Raw genomic sequence first — 14,830 nt, 5'->3', positions numbered from 1 at the left:
GCAGGTGGGATGTAAAAGCACTTTTTGCTTATGTCTCTACCTGTTGGTGAGGCACAGACCTGGGCTTTGTATTCAAGAAGTAAAAATCCTCTGTTTCTTCACCAATTTCCAACAAGGAGAAGCAAATTATTTGCCCTCTGGCCCTCCTGCATCTCTAGTGATACAGCTGTAAGGGAGCAGAAAGAGCAAAAAAGAGGAATGGGTGTAAATAAAGTAGTGAGTGACAAATGTATGCAGGGCCTAAATGGAGGTGAGAAAGTTTAATGTGACTGTTAATTGTGTTCTGAAAATGCAAATCTCTAATCCAACCAGCACTGATACAGAAATCTGGAGTGACAAGGCTTGGGTAATTAATATATTTCATCTAAGGCAGGGTGCTGACAGCCTATGGTCTACTAAGAGTTAAAAACTCCATGTAACCAAAGTTGTAATTTGGTGCAGAGGCACTTAGGCTGAGAATAGAGAGATGGATGGGCCACACTGTGTGTCAGACAGGGGCTCAACTCAAATGTTTCGTGCAGTGTCTGGAAGGGGAATACGACAAGTGGGAGGGCAACAGCTGGAGAAGGTTATCAGGGTGTATTTCATTTAATGCATCAGGTTCTATTGTTCATGCAGGTCTCTCTGCTGGTAAAGAGTTTTGTGGCAATTTAGCAGCACAAGGATTTATTTCTGACTTTTCTTTTTCCTCTTGCAGCGCTGGTGATGGTCCTGAATAGCACGAGTGTCAGCTGGAGTGCCCGCATTCAGATTTTCCTTACCTTTTGCAAGCTTGTAGCAATTCTGATAATTATAGTCCCTGGAGTTATCCAGCTAATTAAAGGTACGAAATGAAAAGTAAATGCTTTTAAAGTACTTTTATCTTTACCCTCCCAAGTCTTTCCCCACCTGCCTCCAGCAAATAATGCTTATAGCAGCAAAATCTCTTAATTAGTCTGTGCTTGTTTAACTGAAGCTCTGTACTGTCATGTAATTGATTAGAAGTGGAACTGCACTGGGATGAACTGGTATTTCCTTCAGCATGTCAATGAGTCTATTCAGATCAGACCCAGGTTTTCAAATGAGCAATGAGATTGTTCTTCTCTGTTAGTTGCCTTTGGTGTGAACTTTGTGAAAGGGGCAGGATTGATTTTAATGATAGATGAGCATACCCTTCCCCAAAGCACAGGTCTAGTCCAGGCAGAATATGTCTCCTTTAACCAGGCTAGTGCCTGGTTCTGTTTGGTACCTGGTATGTGGTGGTGGAGGGGGTTTAGAATTGGGGAATATATATGAAAGAAACACTATCATGGATGCTGTTCTGCCACTTTGGTGATGTAAATTGTGAAGTTAAAGGTGCTGTGCTGGCAAGAGAAATGGTAGTCAGCTGTTGCTTTCATGGGCTTCCTGCCTGCAAGTACTGGATGCTCAAGCTGCATGTGTGTTTCAATTCCAGGTGAAAAACTAAAGCATACTGCTAAAGGCAATAGTCTGGTGCTAACCTAAGAGTAGGAAGAGAAAGCAGATATAAAGCTACTAGAGAGTGTTCAGAGGGGGGCCACGAAGTTAATGAAGGGTTTAGAGGGGAATATGTGTGAGAGAAGCAGCTAAAGTCACTGGGTTTGTTCAGCCTGGAGGAGCCTGAGGGGACACCTCATCATAGTCTACAGCTTCCTCACAAGGCGAGGAGGAAGGGCAGACACTGATCTCTCCTCTCTGCCGAACCAATGATAGAACCCAAGGAAATGACAAGAACATGTGCCAGGGCAGGTTTAGGTTGGACATCAGGAAAAGGTTCTTCACCCCGAGAGTGGTGGAGCACTGGAACAGGCTCCCCAGGGAGGTGTCACAGCCCCAAGCCTGGCAGTGTTCAAGAAGAGACTGGGCAACACCCTCAGAAACATGGTGTGAACTTTGGAGTTGTCATATGCAGGGACAGGAGCTGGACACAATGATCCTTTGGGTCCCTTCCAACTCATGACATCCTACAATTCTATTAGGTGTTTGGAAGGCCAGAATTACTCTACAGACTTTGTCAGTATTGCTGCATAAGCAAGGACCTTGAAAACACACCCTTGTTCTTCGTAGCTGCACCCAGCAGGGACATGGCTGTGCAGGCCTTTCCTTGGCTCTCTGGAAGTTGTTTGGCTGAGGCCATACTGGCAGAGAGACTCTTTACTGACATATGCTCAGCTACTTGAAGAGCCTCTTCTGTTGCAGCCCTGTCAGCCACGAATGTGAAATGGTAACAAGCCCCAGCTCACTCTGGTTACAATAGCACTAGACAATAACTACACAAAGCACAAGGAGCCATTCAGCACTGCCGATCGAAAAGGGGTAACACTTTTTAATGAATTGGTGGCAGATTTTATCTAACAAAAATTATCACAGTTGTTGGCTTGGTCCCTGGGGATGCTCTTTTATGATGCTTCACAAAGGCTCCCATCTGAGTCACCAGCACAGTATTAGGCTCTGTGGTGAGCTCGGAGTTTCTTAGGGCAGATGGTTTCTGTGGTTAGCAACATACTTTGAAATAAAAGTTCTCCTGTGTAGTGCTCTGCTCATTCATTACTCTGTTTTCATGTTTTTCACTTCCGGTCTGCCAGTTGCAATATTCCTCCCTCACTTCCTTTCATGTGCAAGATTTCTCTCCATTCCCATTTGTCACATTTTTCCTAGACCTTTGGAGCACGCCAGGCCCAGGTTTGGGTGGGTTTTGCTGCCCTTAAATAGCTCAGATAGTGTCCCTGATTCCCCACTGGGACCTTCTTCTGGTCATAGCTCTTCCCTTAACCAAAAAGCCTCTGCTTTGGTGGGAGTTTTTACTCAGTAAAAACCAAGTAAAGTATAAAGGATTAATTCTGCTTCCTTCTGCTCCTTTTCTGTGGAGGATCATTGCTCCTTGGGAAATATGGGAGGTTCTAGGGAGGTCTTATAAACCGCAAAGCACCTTGTAAATGAATAAGAGCATAACACAGCTCTTATACATTTGCATTTATAGATGTGTAATTCCTAGTGTAATATCAATACAGTACTGGCCATAATGTGGTACATAGTTACGAAATTTTTCAGTGGCAGAAAGGCTTAAGATACTGTGTTTGTTTACCTTAAAATTGTTGCTTGTGAGTGAAATGCAAGCTATGTTCCTTCTGATTAAAAAGTTAAGCAAGTGAAATTTTCCACAGCAGAAACTACAGACCTCACACTACTCTTTCATGTTGATGTAAGTCACTGCTGGAGATGACAGTGCAGTGAGTGTCATCAAACTCAGAATGCTTTGAAAAAAAGGAATAGGTCAAATTCTGCTATTGCATGACTAGGGACGCCACAAAACCTTTTACAATTGCTGGTATTTATGGCTGCAAGGTTTGGATCAGAAATTCAGGTCAAGGGCAGAACTTGAAGTCAGTCAGCTGTAGGGTGATTAAATGTTCCATGGTGTGATATATTTATTTGTTTTGAAGTGGTAGGTGACCAAAGAGGTTAATTTTCAATATTGTTTTTTGTTGATGTTGCAGGAGAAACACAGCACTTTAAAAATGCCTTTGCGGGGAATGATGCCAGTGTTATGGGGTTACCACTTGCTTTCTATTCAGGAATGTACGCCTATTCAGGCTGGTAAGTTGTTGAAACCTATAAGTATTAATCCTGAAAACAGACACTAATACGCTCTAACAAAGATATTTATTTATATGAAGAAGTGAGTAGCACATTCTACATCTTCTGCCATTACGCCATGCAGTAAGCATTAGGTACCTCTCACTACTGTTCTGTATGCAAGTAGTTATTCTGCACGCAGCTCTACAAAGGAAAGATTTTTTTCTTCTGCAATAGGTAAGCATTCACTGAACATGAAAAAAAAAAAAGTCAGATTTTAATTTCTGTTATTAAGAGTAGATATAAAGGTAACAAGAAAAGAATGTTCTTAAATTTTCATTAGGTATTTTGATATAAAACGATAAAAGGGATAATAAAGCCTTAATGTTTGCTGACCAAGTTAGTAACTATATGAAAAGCAAGTCCATGAACCGTTACAAAGTTGTGGGTCTCCATCCCACTTGTGTGGACCTCGGCCTTTGCTTTGTAAAAACAGCTTTTGAAAAATAAGAAGCAAACTATAATACCTTCAGTAGAGACTACAAAACAAGGTAAAAACTAGATTCTTGCACTTTTTGCTCTGACAGAATTGGACCTCACTTAACAAAAAGTGCAACTGGCTTCCATAGAAGTCAAGTGCTATTGACTGTGAGCAAAGGCACAAGATTCTGACTTCCAGTATCCTGCTCAGAACTTTCTTTCAACTTCTTTCCCTCTCCCCCACCAAAGTACACAGCAGCAGGTTTGAAAGGTGCTGTCGCACTTCCAATCTGCCTCACGATTTATTCATGCTTAGCGAGGGCTCCACATCGCACAGTGCCAACCTGCTCTTGCAGCAGCAGCGTGTGGGGGGAAAAAGAGTACAATGCGGAGAGTGGGCTTATTTTGAGATAGCTTTGTCTGCAGGTCTTCCCTTTCCTTTCCATAGCCTCACAGGCAGGCAAGTTCTTTACTTTGCACAAAAGGCGAGGGCTGAGAGATAAGGGGTTTATTTATTTAATTCTGAGGCACAATGGGCTGAGCATTTGAGTTTTCTGCCGCTCTGGAACTCCCTGGTTGCAGGGGCATTATAAACAGGCACACTGAAGTATTGAACAGAACTTTTATATTAAATGGTGGGGGGCAAAACCCAAGAGAGTCCAAAGCCTTTATCTGTGATAGATACATAAGAAAAGAGCCTGGTATTTTGAAGCCTCAAAGAAATGGAACTCATTATGCAGGCAGTCTTTGCCTTCTTCCTACTCTCTCATATAATCACTTCTGTCTCTCATATCTATGTGATGGTTTCTCACTTTTAAAATATTACCCTGACTGTACATTTTTGTATGAAGGCAAATTTAAAAGCTCTTTAATATTATTCATCACCAAGGCCGAGTGTTTACTGTAAAATGCTGCATCAAAAGTAGTTATTCTGTTGCTTCTTTCCCATTTCCTCCCATTTTCCACCTAATATTCCAAACCCCGACAATAAAAATAATCTCTGTTTTTCCTTTACACCTTCTGAGTTTTATTTCAAGGTCCTTATTTGCCACTTATAAAATAAGTTAGCAGGAAAATATCTAATTTGGCTAGGGGTTCTTCTCAGCTGCCTATTTGTCTTTGTCACCAACCGGAATTGATTGCCTCAGAGCACAGAATAGCAGACACTTAAGTGGAGTGTCAATACCTTTGCACTATCAGTTTCATGGGGTTAAATCAGCCCAATAAGCTGAATGTGAAGGTGTGTTGCAAGGCTTGGTGTTGTGTCCCAGAACTCAGGTAGAATTTTATGTATAGCCTATAAGACTATTAGCTTTTAATGATACAGCTTTAAAAAACAAAACAAAGGTAGTATTACTTATATACGTGGATTCATCCTGTAAAGAGCAAGTGTAGGCTATTTGGTATGTAAAACACTGGGTGAAAAAGGACAAGTAGAGAAAAGAATGCAAGGAAGCATGCCTTTGCATCAATAAAAGGACTGATTCAGGGCTGTCAAATTATTTCTGTCCAAAAGCAGGACTAAGACCAGAAGGAAGCAGCTGAAGGCCTTACTTGTCAGAAGCCTTTGAACTATCCCAAGTCCCTGTTTTGTGCTCTGTGCGCTAGCAGGTTTAGAAACAAATACTGAGGTGGTTGTGAAAGGTGCTAAATCCAGCTTTATGGAATTTCATGCTTGGTCACAAAATCACATTTTTCAAAAGCGTAAGCCCGTGTTGAGCCGTTCTGCTAACCCAGATCTGGTCCAAGACTTGTGACGGAGAACAGTTACCAAATTTTCTACCAGATCAGGTATCATTTGTTTATTCACTGTAGCACCTTTGGGTCAGATATAATTTCTCTTCCTGTATCTGTCCTAAAATTAGAAAGCCAGCAAAAGCACTGCATTGACTGCTCTGTTTAATTACCAGGGATGTGACTTTGTGCCCGTATCTGAGCCAGGTACATCCGTGTGCTCCAGTGATGCACAGACCTAGTGCTAATAAATGCAGAACAGTGGGTTCAGTGACCTGAAGCTTACGGTTGTTTTGTGTGCAGGGCTATGCCTGGTGAGGAGTTACTATTAATTCCCGTACGCAGCTGGCTCTTGCACGCTGCTGGAATACGACTGGAGTGCAACCTGTACTGGAGGTTGTACAAGGGCATGCAGGATTAGCAGCCTGGGTTTATAATCATATGCAACATGCTAGTGTCAAATCTTTGGTTTTAGGAGGGGTTTTGTTGAGGCTTTGTTTATTTTTATTGTTGAGAAGTCCTTGCAGAGTACCCTGATGAGAATTTTCGTGAGTATAACCTGAAATCATAAAAGGCTACAGCCGCAAATGGAATATGAGACTTGAGGGTGCATGTGTGTTTGTTTATAGGATTAGGGTAAGCCATTATTTGCCTTGGATGTCAGTGGAAAGAAAAAAAATAAATCCACACTGACATTATGGCTTTTGTCTTTTTTTCTGCTTTGCTGTGTTTTCTGAGAATTCAAAAGCAGGCATCCTTTTCCGAGTGTGGGCATGAGAGAAGGTTAAATCTCACACTCTACTTGCTCCAAACATGGATCTGCAAAGTCTGCTATAATTAACAGCAGTATTTATCTAAAAGCACCTTCTTGATTCTAACAAACCCTTATAATATATTTTATAACTCTTTTCTAGGTTTTACCTCAATTTTGTTACTGAAGAAGTGGAAAACCCTGAAAAGTATGTACCTAATGTTTTTCTTGACTTTTGAAAAAAGATCGTAGAATTTTAAAAGCTATAAAAGTAGTGCTTTTCAGAAATTCTGCATGCTGGTCAAGTTGCTTGCTTTCCAGCAGATCTGGTATCTATTTGAATTGCAACTGCTTGAAGATTTGCTGTTTTTGGCCTGTCATGACCTTGTTATGCATTCTGCTTTTATGTGCACAGAAAGCAGAAAACTAAGTAGATCTCCAGGGCTCTGATTCTCCCCCTCAGGATACAAGTATCAGTGGCTCCTTTCAGTGGAAGTTACTGGTATCCTGTCAGGGAAATCTTGCCCAAGAAACTTATCTGCTGAAATATTTGGCAGTTTTGCTATGTTTAAATATTAATCAAATACTTAGCTCTACTTGTTTTAGATGTGTCAGAGTTGCAGGGTCTTGAATACACATAGCACAGCATCCGATCCAATTAAGCCTTATGGAGAATATTGGCGGAAATATGTTTCAAACCCGAGATGAATACTCTTACATCACCTGCCTGTAAAGTATGGAAAGAAAAGCTGTCCTGTTACACAGAGTTTGATTAGATGGATCTGTTTTGATAGACGTGTTTTGGTACATGTGGCCAGTAATAAAACAATAATGACCTTTTCTAAAAATTAAAGAAAATATGCCTTGTCAAATCAATTTTGTTCTTTGAGAAAATTAACAATTTATTCTGTTAAAAATTACTGGATAGATTTTTTTTTTTTTTTTTAATAAGATAGCTGTCAGGATAAAAAAATAACCTACTCTTTAAAAAGATCCCCAGCACAGTACTCTCAGAGAATATGAAGCTATATATCTGAGACATGTAAAGAAAGATAACAAGCCTAAACAGCTATTGGTGGGGAGCATACGGATGGATTTTAGTTGGTTTCTTGAAAGTCTGAACCAACCCTGGTGCTTTTAGTTATTCTCATCAGAGACCTGAAAGTACGTATAAAGAAACTCATGATAAAACACAAAGATGGCAGAAAGACTGATGGATTTCCATTGTTTCAGTGCCTTTCAGGTGTCTTGGGTGTTAACAGGCTCTTTACTGTGATCATATATACCAATAAACATGTGACTGAAAGCTGAATCCAAACAAATGCAGGTAGAAAATACAGCATTAATATTTATCAAGGTGTTTGACTGATCATTAGCATGGCTACCTATATAAAATTGGGTTCTTCATTGATAGTCTTCAGTACGGATGGAATACCTTTTTAGAATTTGTACTTTAGTAAAACATTAGTTACTTGGCTCAGTGAAGAGCAGCCGGCTAACGCTTCCCAGTTCTGTGACACACAGGGACTCAGGTTAGGTGACCTAATAGTGAATTTGGGTTTAACTACCAAGGATTTGTGTGCTTTATAAAGTCAGGGGAGGCAGACATTTAGGGAAAAAAAAAAGGTTTGAAAAATTGTTTTAGGGTAGACTGACTTGAAAATAACCGTTAAACTAAATAAAGAAGGGAAGTGATTCTTGTTCATGACTTTGACTGCTTCATGAAATTCTGGAGAGAAGAGTTAGGAAACAGAGTCTTGTTGATGTGATCAAAAGTATTTGCTAGAAGCAATATAATTCATAAATTATCATGTGGTTATCGTGAATGCTGTGTGATGTTTTTGAACATGCCTACCACCCTTTGGGACTTTTTGTACACTTACATGACTCTGCAGTCTTCTGAACTGCATGGTCATTAACTGAAATTATTGGTATTTTTCATTACATCTATTTTGGTTTATGTTGATTTTTTTTTCTTGTGGCTTGAATCAGAGGAGTGCATATTTTCAAACTTGTTGCCCTCTGCTGCGTAGGATAGAAAGACATAGTTCCTTTTTTTTTTTTTTTTGACTAAGCACCCATGGAAGCATATTGTATCACAGCTAAGGAAAGTGGCGTGGGTTAGATTTGGGGGGTTTAATTGCAGCTGGGATATGAGAGAGCGAGACAATCTTTCTGCCCCAATCTCAGGAGGGCTTATCTGTTTTCCAGGTTATCCTTGGAGAGCTGCTGAAGTTAATTGTGCTGCCAGTGAGAATGCAGGATGCGGGGGTGAGCCATGTAGCCTGGCTCATTTGGTGTATTCTAGGGCTGCTCTAGAAAAAAAAATCTCAGTGTTATACATGCAGTGTTGTCACAAAGCTGTTAAGGTTTCCCTTCATCACTCTTCTTCTTGGGGTTGTGCACTTTGAGAGAATGAGAAAGAAAGATGCTCAGTATTTACAGCAGGGTGTCTGGAATCAGAGTATCAGGTAAAAACATACAGTAGAAGACACGTTGCTAAATAAGCAGCAGGTGATAGCAGGGTGAGTGGATTGCTGCCTGCTGTGCAGAGACCTCTGCACCACCTGCAAATGGGGATTCTGGACTCCATTAACGTGAAACAAGCAATTAAATGAAACAGTTGGAATAATTTTTTATCCAGTTGCCACCTGTGAAAGGCTCTGTTGGAAAGATGTCCTACTGAATGGGGTCCTGTACCACCACTGTTTTCAAAGACACAAGCTAAAGGAGTGGTGTGGACTAATCCCAGGGGCAGCTGTCTTGTCTCTGACCAAAGCTCAGTGCAGGCACTAGGTAAACCTCTCACCATCCTGCTCCTGTAGACATTTAGTAGAATTCAGCTGCTTTTTATTACTTTTTTTTTTTCCTCACCTAAAATGCTGACCTTCATTCTTGTTGCATGCCTTATGTTAAAGGTTGTGTATAGTGCTGCAGAGACACTAGGTAGTGGTTTTTAAAAAGGAAGAGGAAAGTGTGGTTTTGAACAACCTATAGTTTGTAACAGCTCCACATGTGCAATTTGTAATGTTTGTCTGGTTAAGGATGCAAATTATTTACAATGACAGAGGTGAACACGGTGATGCCTTCTGCATTGTGCATGCCAAGGTAAATGTTTGTCTGAGAATCAGTCACAGTTGCCTATTTCCAGGTGTGCAGCAGCTTTTAAAGCAACTGACAGCTGGTGCTGAGATGAATGATCTGCAATGTCCCCACCTTAACCAGCCTTCTGTAAACCTTCAGTCAAGTGCGCTGAATGGCTTGTGGGGAGAATAAGCAGTTACATCAGGGGGAATGCAGAAATGCTCTATCAGAGACCTGACTTTAAGCTCCTTTTTATCTGGTGAGTCCTGGACTGCCTCTCTGCTCTTGTGGTATCGTGGAGGGTGAGAGAGAGATGGATCAGGGCCCTAGAATATACCCTGCAATGCACAGGAAGATGGAAACTTCTGCTTTTAGAAACTGTTTTTCTTCAGATAGGGATTGCTTTGTTTGCTGTGCTGTGTGCAGCACCAGGGGAGCTTGCTGGAGCATAGCAAGTGCCATTGGAAATGCAGGAGGGAGGCAGGGGAAGGGGGGATGCCCGTGACCTTGCCCAGTTGAAAGCCGCCTTTGTGCTCCTGCGAAGTGGCTGCTTGTACAGGCAGAAAAGGCTCCTGAAGGCTGTGGGAGTCTGTGTAGGTGCAGCAGCCTGCCTAAGTGCAATAAATTGCAGATTTCGGTCTATAAATAGGATAAATGTTATGGGCCTGAGGCACTGAGATAGATAGGCGATATGGAATCCTAGATAGAGAAAGCTGACACGGAGACAGTGGAAATGAGCCAAGTGGAGAGGAAGCACCTTTTAAGTTATAGAAGGGAGAATGGAAAAAAGAAGAAAAAAAATCAGAAAGTGAATATTATTACTTTTTGAACAGATTTTTGGAAGCAGTGCTGATTCTCACTTTGGAAATGTCACAGTCCCTTCTTTTGTATAAGAAAAAGGACATTATTATAACCCCAGTTATCATAGGATGTAAAAGTAGCTGTTTCTGTCTCCTGCTAAACCCCTTTTTGATGTCTCATTTTTAAGCCTGGACTCATTTCTTTATTCTTCTTTGTTGAAGTGCTTCCCCCATAGAGCATTAGTAGGACCTGAAGCAACATGAACTTGATGTTTGTTTACAAGGAGCTGTGGTTGCAGTGTTCACAGTGTTCAGCTGCTTTAATGTACCTTTTTTTTTTTTTTTTAAAGATGCCTGAAATAATTTTCTTATAGAGAACGTGTGGTACAGTGTGTTGAAATATAGTAACAAATTTATTTTTTACTTTTTAAAATTATGCTTTGCATATGTATGCCAAGTCAGTAGTGATTGCTGTTTGAAATAAAATACCTGAATAATCCTTGAAGCAGAGCTTCACTAAAATAACCTCATGCGGCCACATCACGTGCAGCTTTGATCTTTTTTATTTTGTTACATTATAAGGATCAGCCCTACTCAAACTGAGGTCGGATTGTATTGTCTAAATAATAAGTGAATGACAGAACAGCCAGGTCTCTGAGAGAGAATTTGTCACCTGAAAATTGACAGAAACCCTGTTGCCTGGAGCAGTAAATGTAGAGCACTGGGAATCAAGCGTGTTGAACTTTCTAACTCATTACTTATACATAGTCTTTGGGCTCATCTGTATTCTGGAGTGTCCACTCTGTGCTCTCAAGAAACAGAATAAGCTTTTCCAATTGAGACCCTAAAAGCAGCTTGTGCCCAAACAGCACGTCCCTCCTTCCTTCCGAGGTGGAGCAGAGTCCAGCATCAGTGCTCTAGTTTGTCAGGAATTTTGATGGACTCCAGATGAGAAAATAACACAGGAGTGTTTTTACATTACAGCAATGTCTTCAAAGCCTCACCAGAGTCAGGGCCAGATTGGGTCAGATACTGGCCAAAGAGAACTGTGTTTTAAAAAAATTGTGTCCAACATCCTCAGTATGAGCCTGAAGACTTCACAATATAAAGATTAGGCTCTTGGTAGAAGAGAAAAAAAATTGTAATTTCGCTTTAAGAGAAGACTTGAATTCCTTAATGATTTCTAGGAAGTCTCCGATCAAGTGGGCAACTAGAGGTGTTAATTCACAGTCCTTCTTTATCTCCAAATCATATTATTTCCTGGGTAGTGTAAGATTTTGTTAGTGTTGTTGAACTTAGAAAATATTTTTCCTTTAGTGGTCTTCAATTTCAGTTACATAAAATGAGAAATAGGAGATTTTTAAAGGACGTGGAGTCAAAATATTTTACAGCAAAAAGCTGGATTCTTTTGTGGTTAACTATAAGCTATTATCTGACATAATCCTTTTTCTTGTGTATGTGGTGGTAGTGTTTTGGTAGAGTTTTGGGCTTTTTTTGTTGTGGTTTTTTTTTTCTTTTTCATTTTTCTTCTTTTCCCCTCCTTCCCTTATTGGGCCATTTCATTTGCAAATATTCTGTTTCTGTTTGTAAAATAACTTTGGTCCAGCCCAGGCAATCTATCATTGTTTAAAAAGTTACACAGTGCAAAGAACATATTATTGAGATGTATAGTGTTTATAAGCCTGGTCTCAGATTGATAAATCATGTCTTGTGTAGTTGAAAAGCCAAGAAATGAATTGCTTTGCTTTGACCTTGGGGTCTGAGATTAGTCAGTTTGTCTATTAGATTTTTCCAGTGTTCTTCTCACTTCATTTATTCCTACTTTTCTAAGGAGCTAAGAAGCAGTAGGTGCATAACAAGTCACCACAGCTTGATGCCATCAGACATTTTGTAAAATCAGGGTACCAAAAAGTTTGATATAATCTGTTCCTATATTTGGTTTAAATAATGTGAGTGTCATGTTTAATTAATTTAATATGTACCACTCATTTGTATTAATTAAAGTTTTAAGTCACATTTTGCATCTGTGAGGAATAAGAGAAATGTGGTATTAGAGGTTTTTTCAGGGTGTCTCAGCATCATAGAGATGCAGATGGAGGGGAGGGGAATGACAGCTAAGGCACTGAAACTCTTCCAGCTCCCTAGTTGTTTGTACTCGTCTGATTTTTGGCACTTTGCATTAGGATGCACTCCCACTTCCAAAATCAATCAGAAACTTGAACTGCACAGTTGCTCCCTACCAATCTAGACCATGACTACTTATTCCTAGTAATCATAACAATGAAAAAATATTTTTAGTGTTGAGGATTCAAGCCTTTGCCATTTCTGCCTCTCTGCCTCTTTGTTCATTTTTATTATCTTATAATTTAATGACAAGGTCTTCTCTGAAGAGGAATATTAATATAGATATTGATTATCTTAGGGACCAGAAAATGAATAAAGTCAGAAGTTTATCTCCCTATAGCCATGCTGTCTATCATTTCAAACACATCTCATCACTGTATTTTATTCTGGAAAGACAGATGATGTAGTTGAAGCACTGAACTACAACCCAGGAGATCTAGCTCAGGCACAAACCTGCTGTGACAATGGAGGGTGGGTTACTTAACCTTTTCTCCACCTGTTTCCTTCCTTTCTATCCTCCTCTTCTTTGCTCTGTCTACTTTATGGAGCAGGGAGGTATGACCTCTTGGCTTCATTTTTGGAGTATTTATGTCCTTTCAAGGTTGGGAGTAAGCCATGGGCTATGAGGAACCAGAAAAAGTTTATTTTGATTTAAAAATCTAAGTTACCCATTCCTTGAACTGAAGGCTTTAGCAGATTTATTTAACACTGGGTGTGGCTTCTTCAAGTCCCACTCCTGTAAAGGCTCATATGGTGTCCATGGAACAGGGAAGCCTGTGGAGGTCCCTACACAAACCTGCGAGTAACTAGCACCTGGAGGTGTTCCTGATGGAGATGCAATCTTATTTCACAGAATCATAGCCTGTTAGATTCAATCCCCCACTGAAGCAGGAACACCTAGATGAGGTTACTCAGGAATGTGTCCAGGCGGGTTTATGAATGTCTTCAGAGAAGGAGACTCCACAACCTCCCTGGGCAGCCTGTTCCAGTGCTCTGTCACCCTCACTGTGAGCAAGTTTCTTCTAATTTTTAAGTGGCACCTCCTGTGTTCCACTTTGAACTCATTGCCCTTCGTCTTATCATTGGTTGTCACTGAGAAGAGCCTGGCTCCATCCTCCTGACACTCACCCTTTACATATTTATAAACATTAATGAGTAACACCTCAGTCTCCTCTTCTCCAAGCTGAAGAGACCCAGCTCCCTCAGTCTTTCCTCATAGGGGAGATGCTCCACTCTCTTAATCATCTTCATTGTCCTGTGCTGGACTCTCTCCAGCATTTCCCTGTCCTTCTTGAACTGAGGGGCCCAGAACTGGACACAATATTCCAGGTGTGGTCTCACCAAGGCAGAGTAGAGGGATAGGAGAACCTCTCTGACCTACTAACCACAGACCTTCTAATATACCCCAGGATGCCATTGGCCTTTCTGGCCACAAGGGCCCAGTGCTGGCTCATGGTCATCCTGCTGTCCACCAGGACCCTCAGGTCCATTTCCCCTACACTGCTCTTCAACAGGTCGTTCACCAACTTATACTGGACCCTGAGGTTCTTGTTGCCCAGATGTAAGACTCTACACTTGCTCTTTGTTATATTTCATTAAATTTTTCCTTGCCCAGCTCTCCAGCCTGTCCGGGTCTCTGGATGGCAGCACAGCCTTCTGGTGTATCAGCCACTCCTCCCAGCTTGGTGTCATCAGCAAACTTGCAGACAGTGCACTCTATTCCCTCATCTGAGTCACTGATGAATATATTTTATTTCATATATATATATATATATATATATATATAATATTTCCAAATAAACTTTGGACAAGCCTTTCTCATGAAGTAACTGGGCATAAATACAGTTCCTCCCTTTTAAGTCTCTGACACTGGATGCAGGTATCCTGTCTAGAGATGGGCAGAGCAGCTTCAGTACAGGAGTCTGAAATCTTTCTGGTGTTACTCTGTTCCACTTACTTGTAAAAGATACATTTGACTCCAATTCATTTTCTTTGTGTCAGGCTACAGTGCCAAATTATAGGATTACATTGTGATACATTATGCGAAGATAATCAAAAGAGACAAATGTTAACCTTTCAAATATTTTACAAAGCCTGTTTGCTCATGTGAATTCATCAGATTACCTTAAAGGGAAAATCAGGTCATTTAAGTGAGCATTTGCATTTTTTCTTCAATATATTTTTTGTGTCTTGGGTTGTTTTTCTATATGAGTACCTATTTGCCATCATAGAATGAGCATGTTCTAGTTACTCCCCCCTCATTTTTATGTGCCGTTTTAAT

At 40.6% G+C, this 14,830-nt stretch overlaps 1 protein-coding gene across 1 annotated transcript in view; it reads left to right on the top strand.

The window, feature by feature from the left end:
* SLC7A11 (solute carrier family 7 member 11) overlaps window positions 1-14,830 on the top strand; it is a gene marked incomplete at both ends in the record, with an annotated part of 58,000 nt that overhangs the window by 15,388 nt on the left and 27,782 nt on the right. Inside the window, 3 exons of the mRNA XM_080344312.1 lie at window positions 698-823; window positions 3,498-3,597; window positions 6,705-6,749. Coding sequence (XP_080200438.1) covers window positions 698-823; window positions 3,498-3,597; window positions 6,705-6,749 — 271 coding nt within the window. The remainder of the gene's footprint in view (window positions 1-697; window positions 824-3,497; window positions 3,598-6,704; window positions 6,750-14,830) is intronic.

The sequence above is a fragment of the Nesoenas mayeri genome (genome assembly GCF_963082525.1).
Source record: "Nesoenas mayeri genome assembly, chromosome: 4".
NCBI classification, from domain to species: Eukaryota; Metazoa; Chordata; class Aves; order Columbiformes; family Columbidae; genus Nesoenas; species Nesoenas mayeri.
Note: the sequence above shows the minus strand (reverse complement) of the source record. Positions and strands in the feature narration are given on the sequence as shown.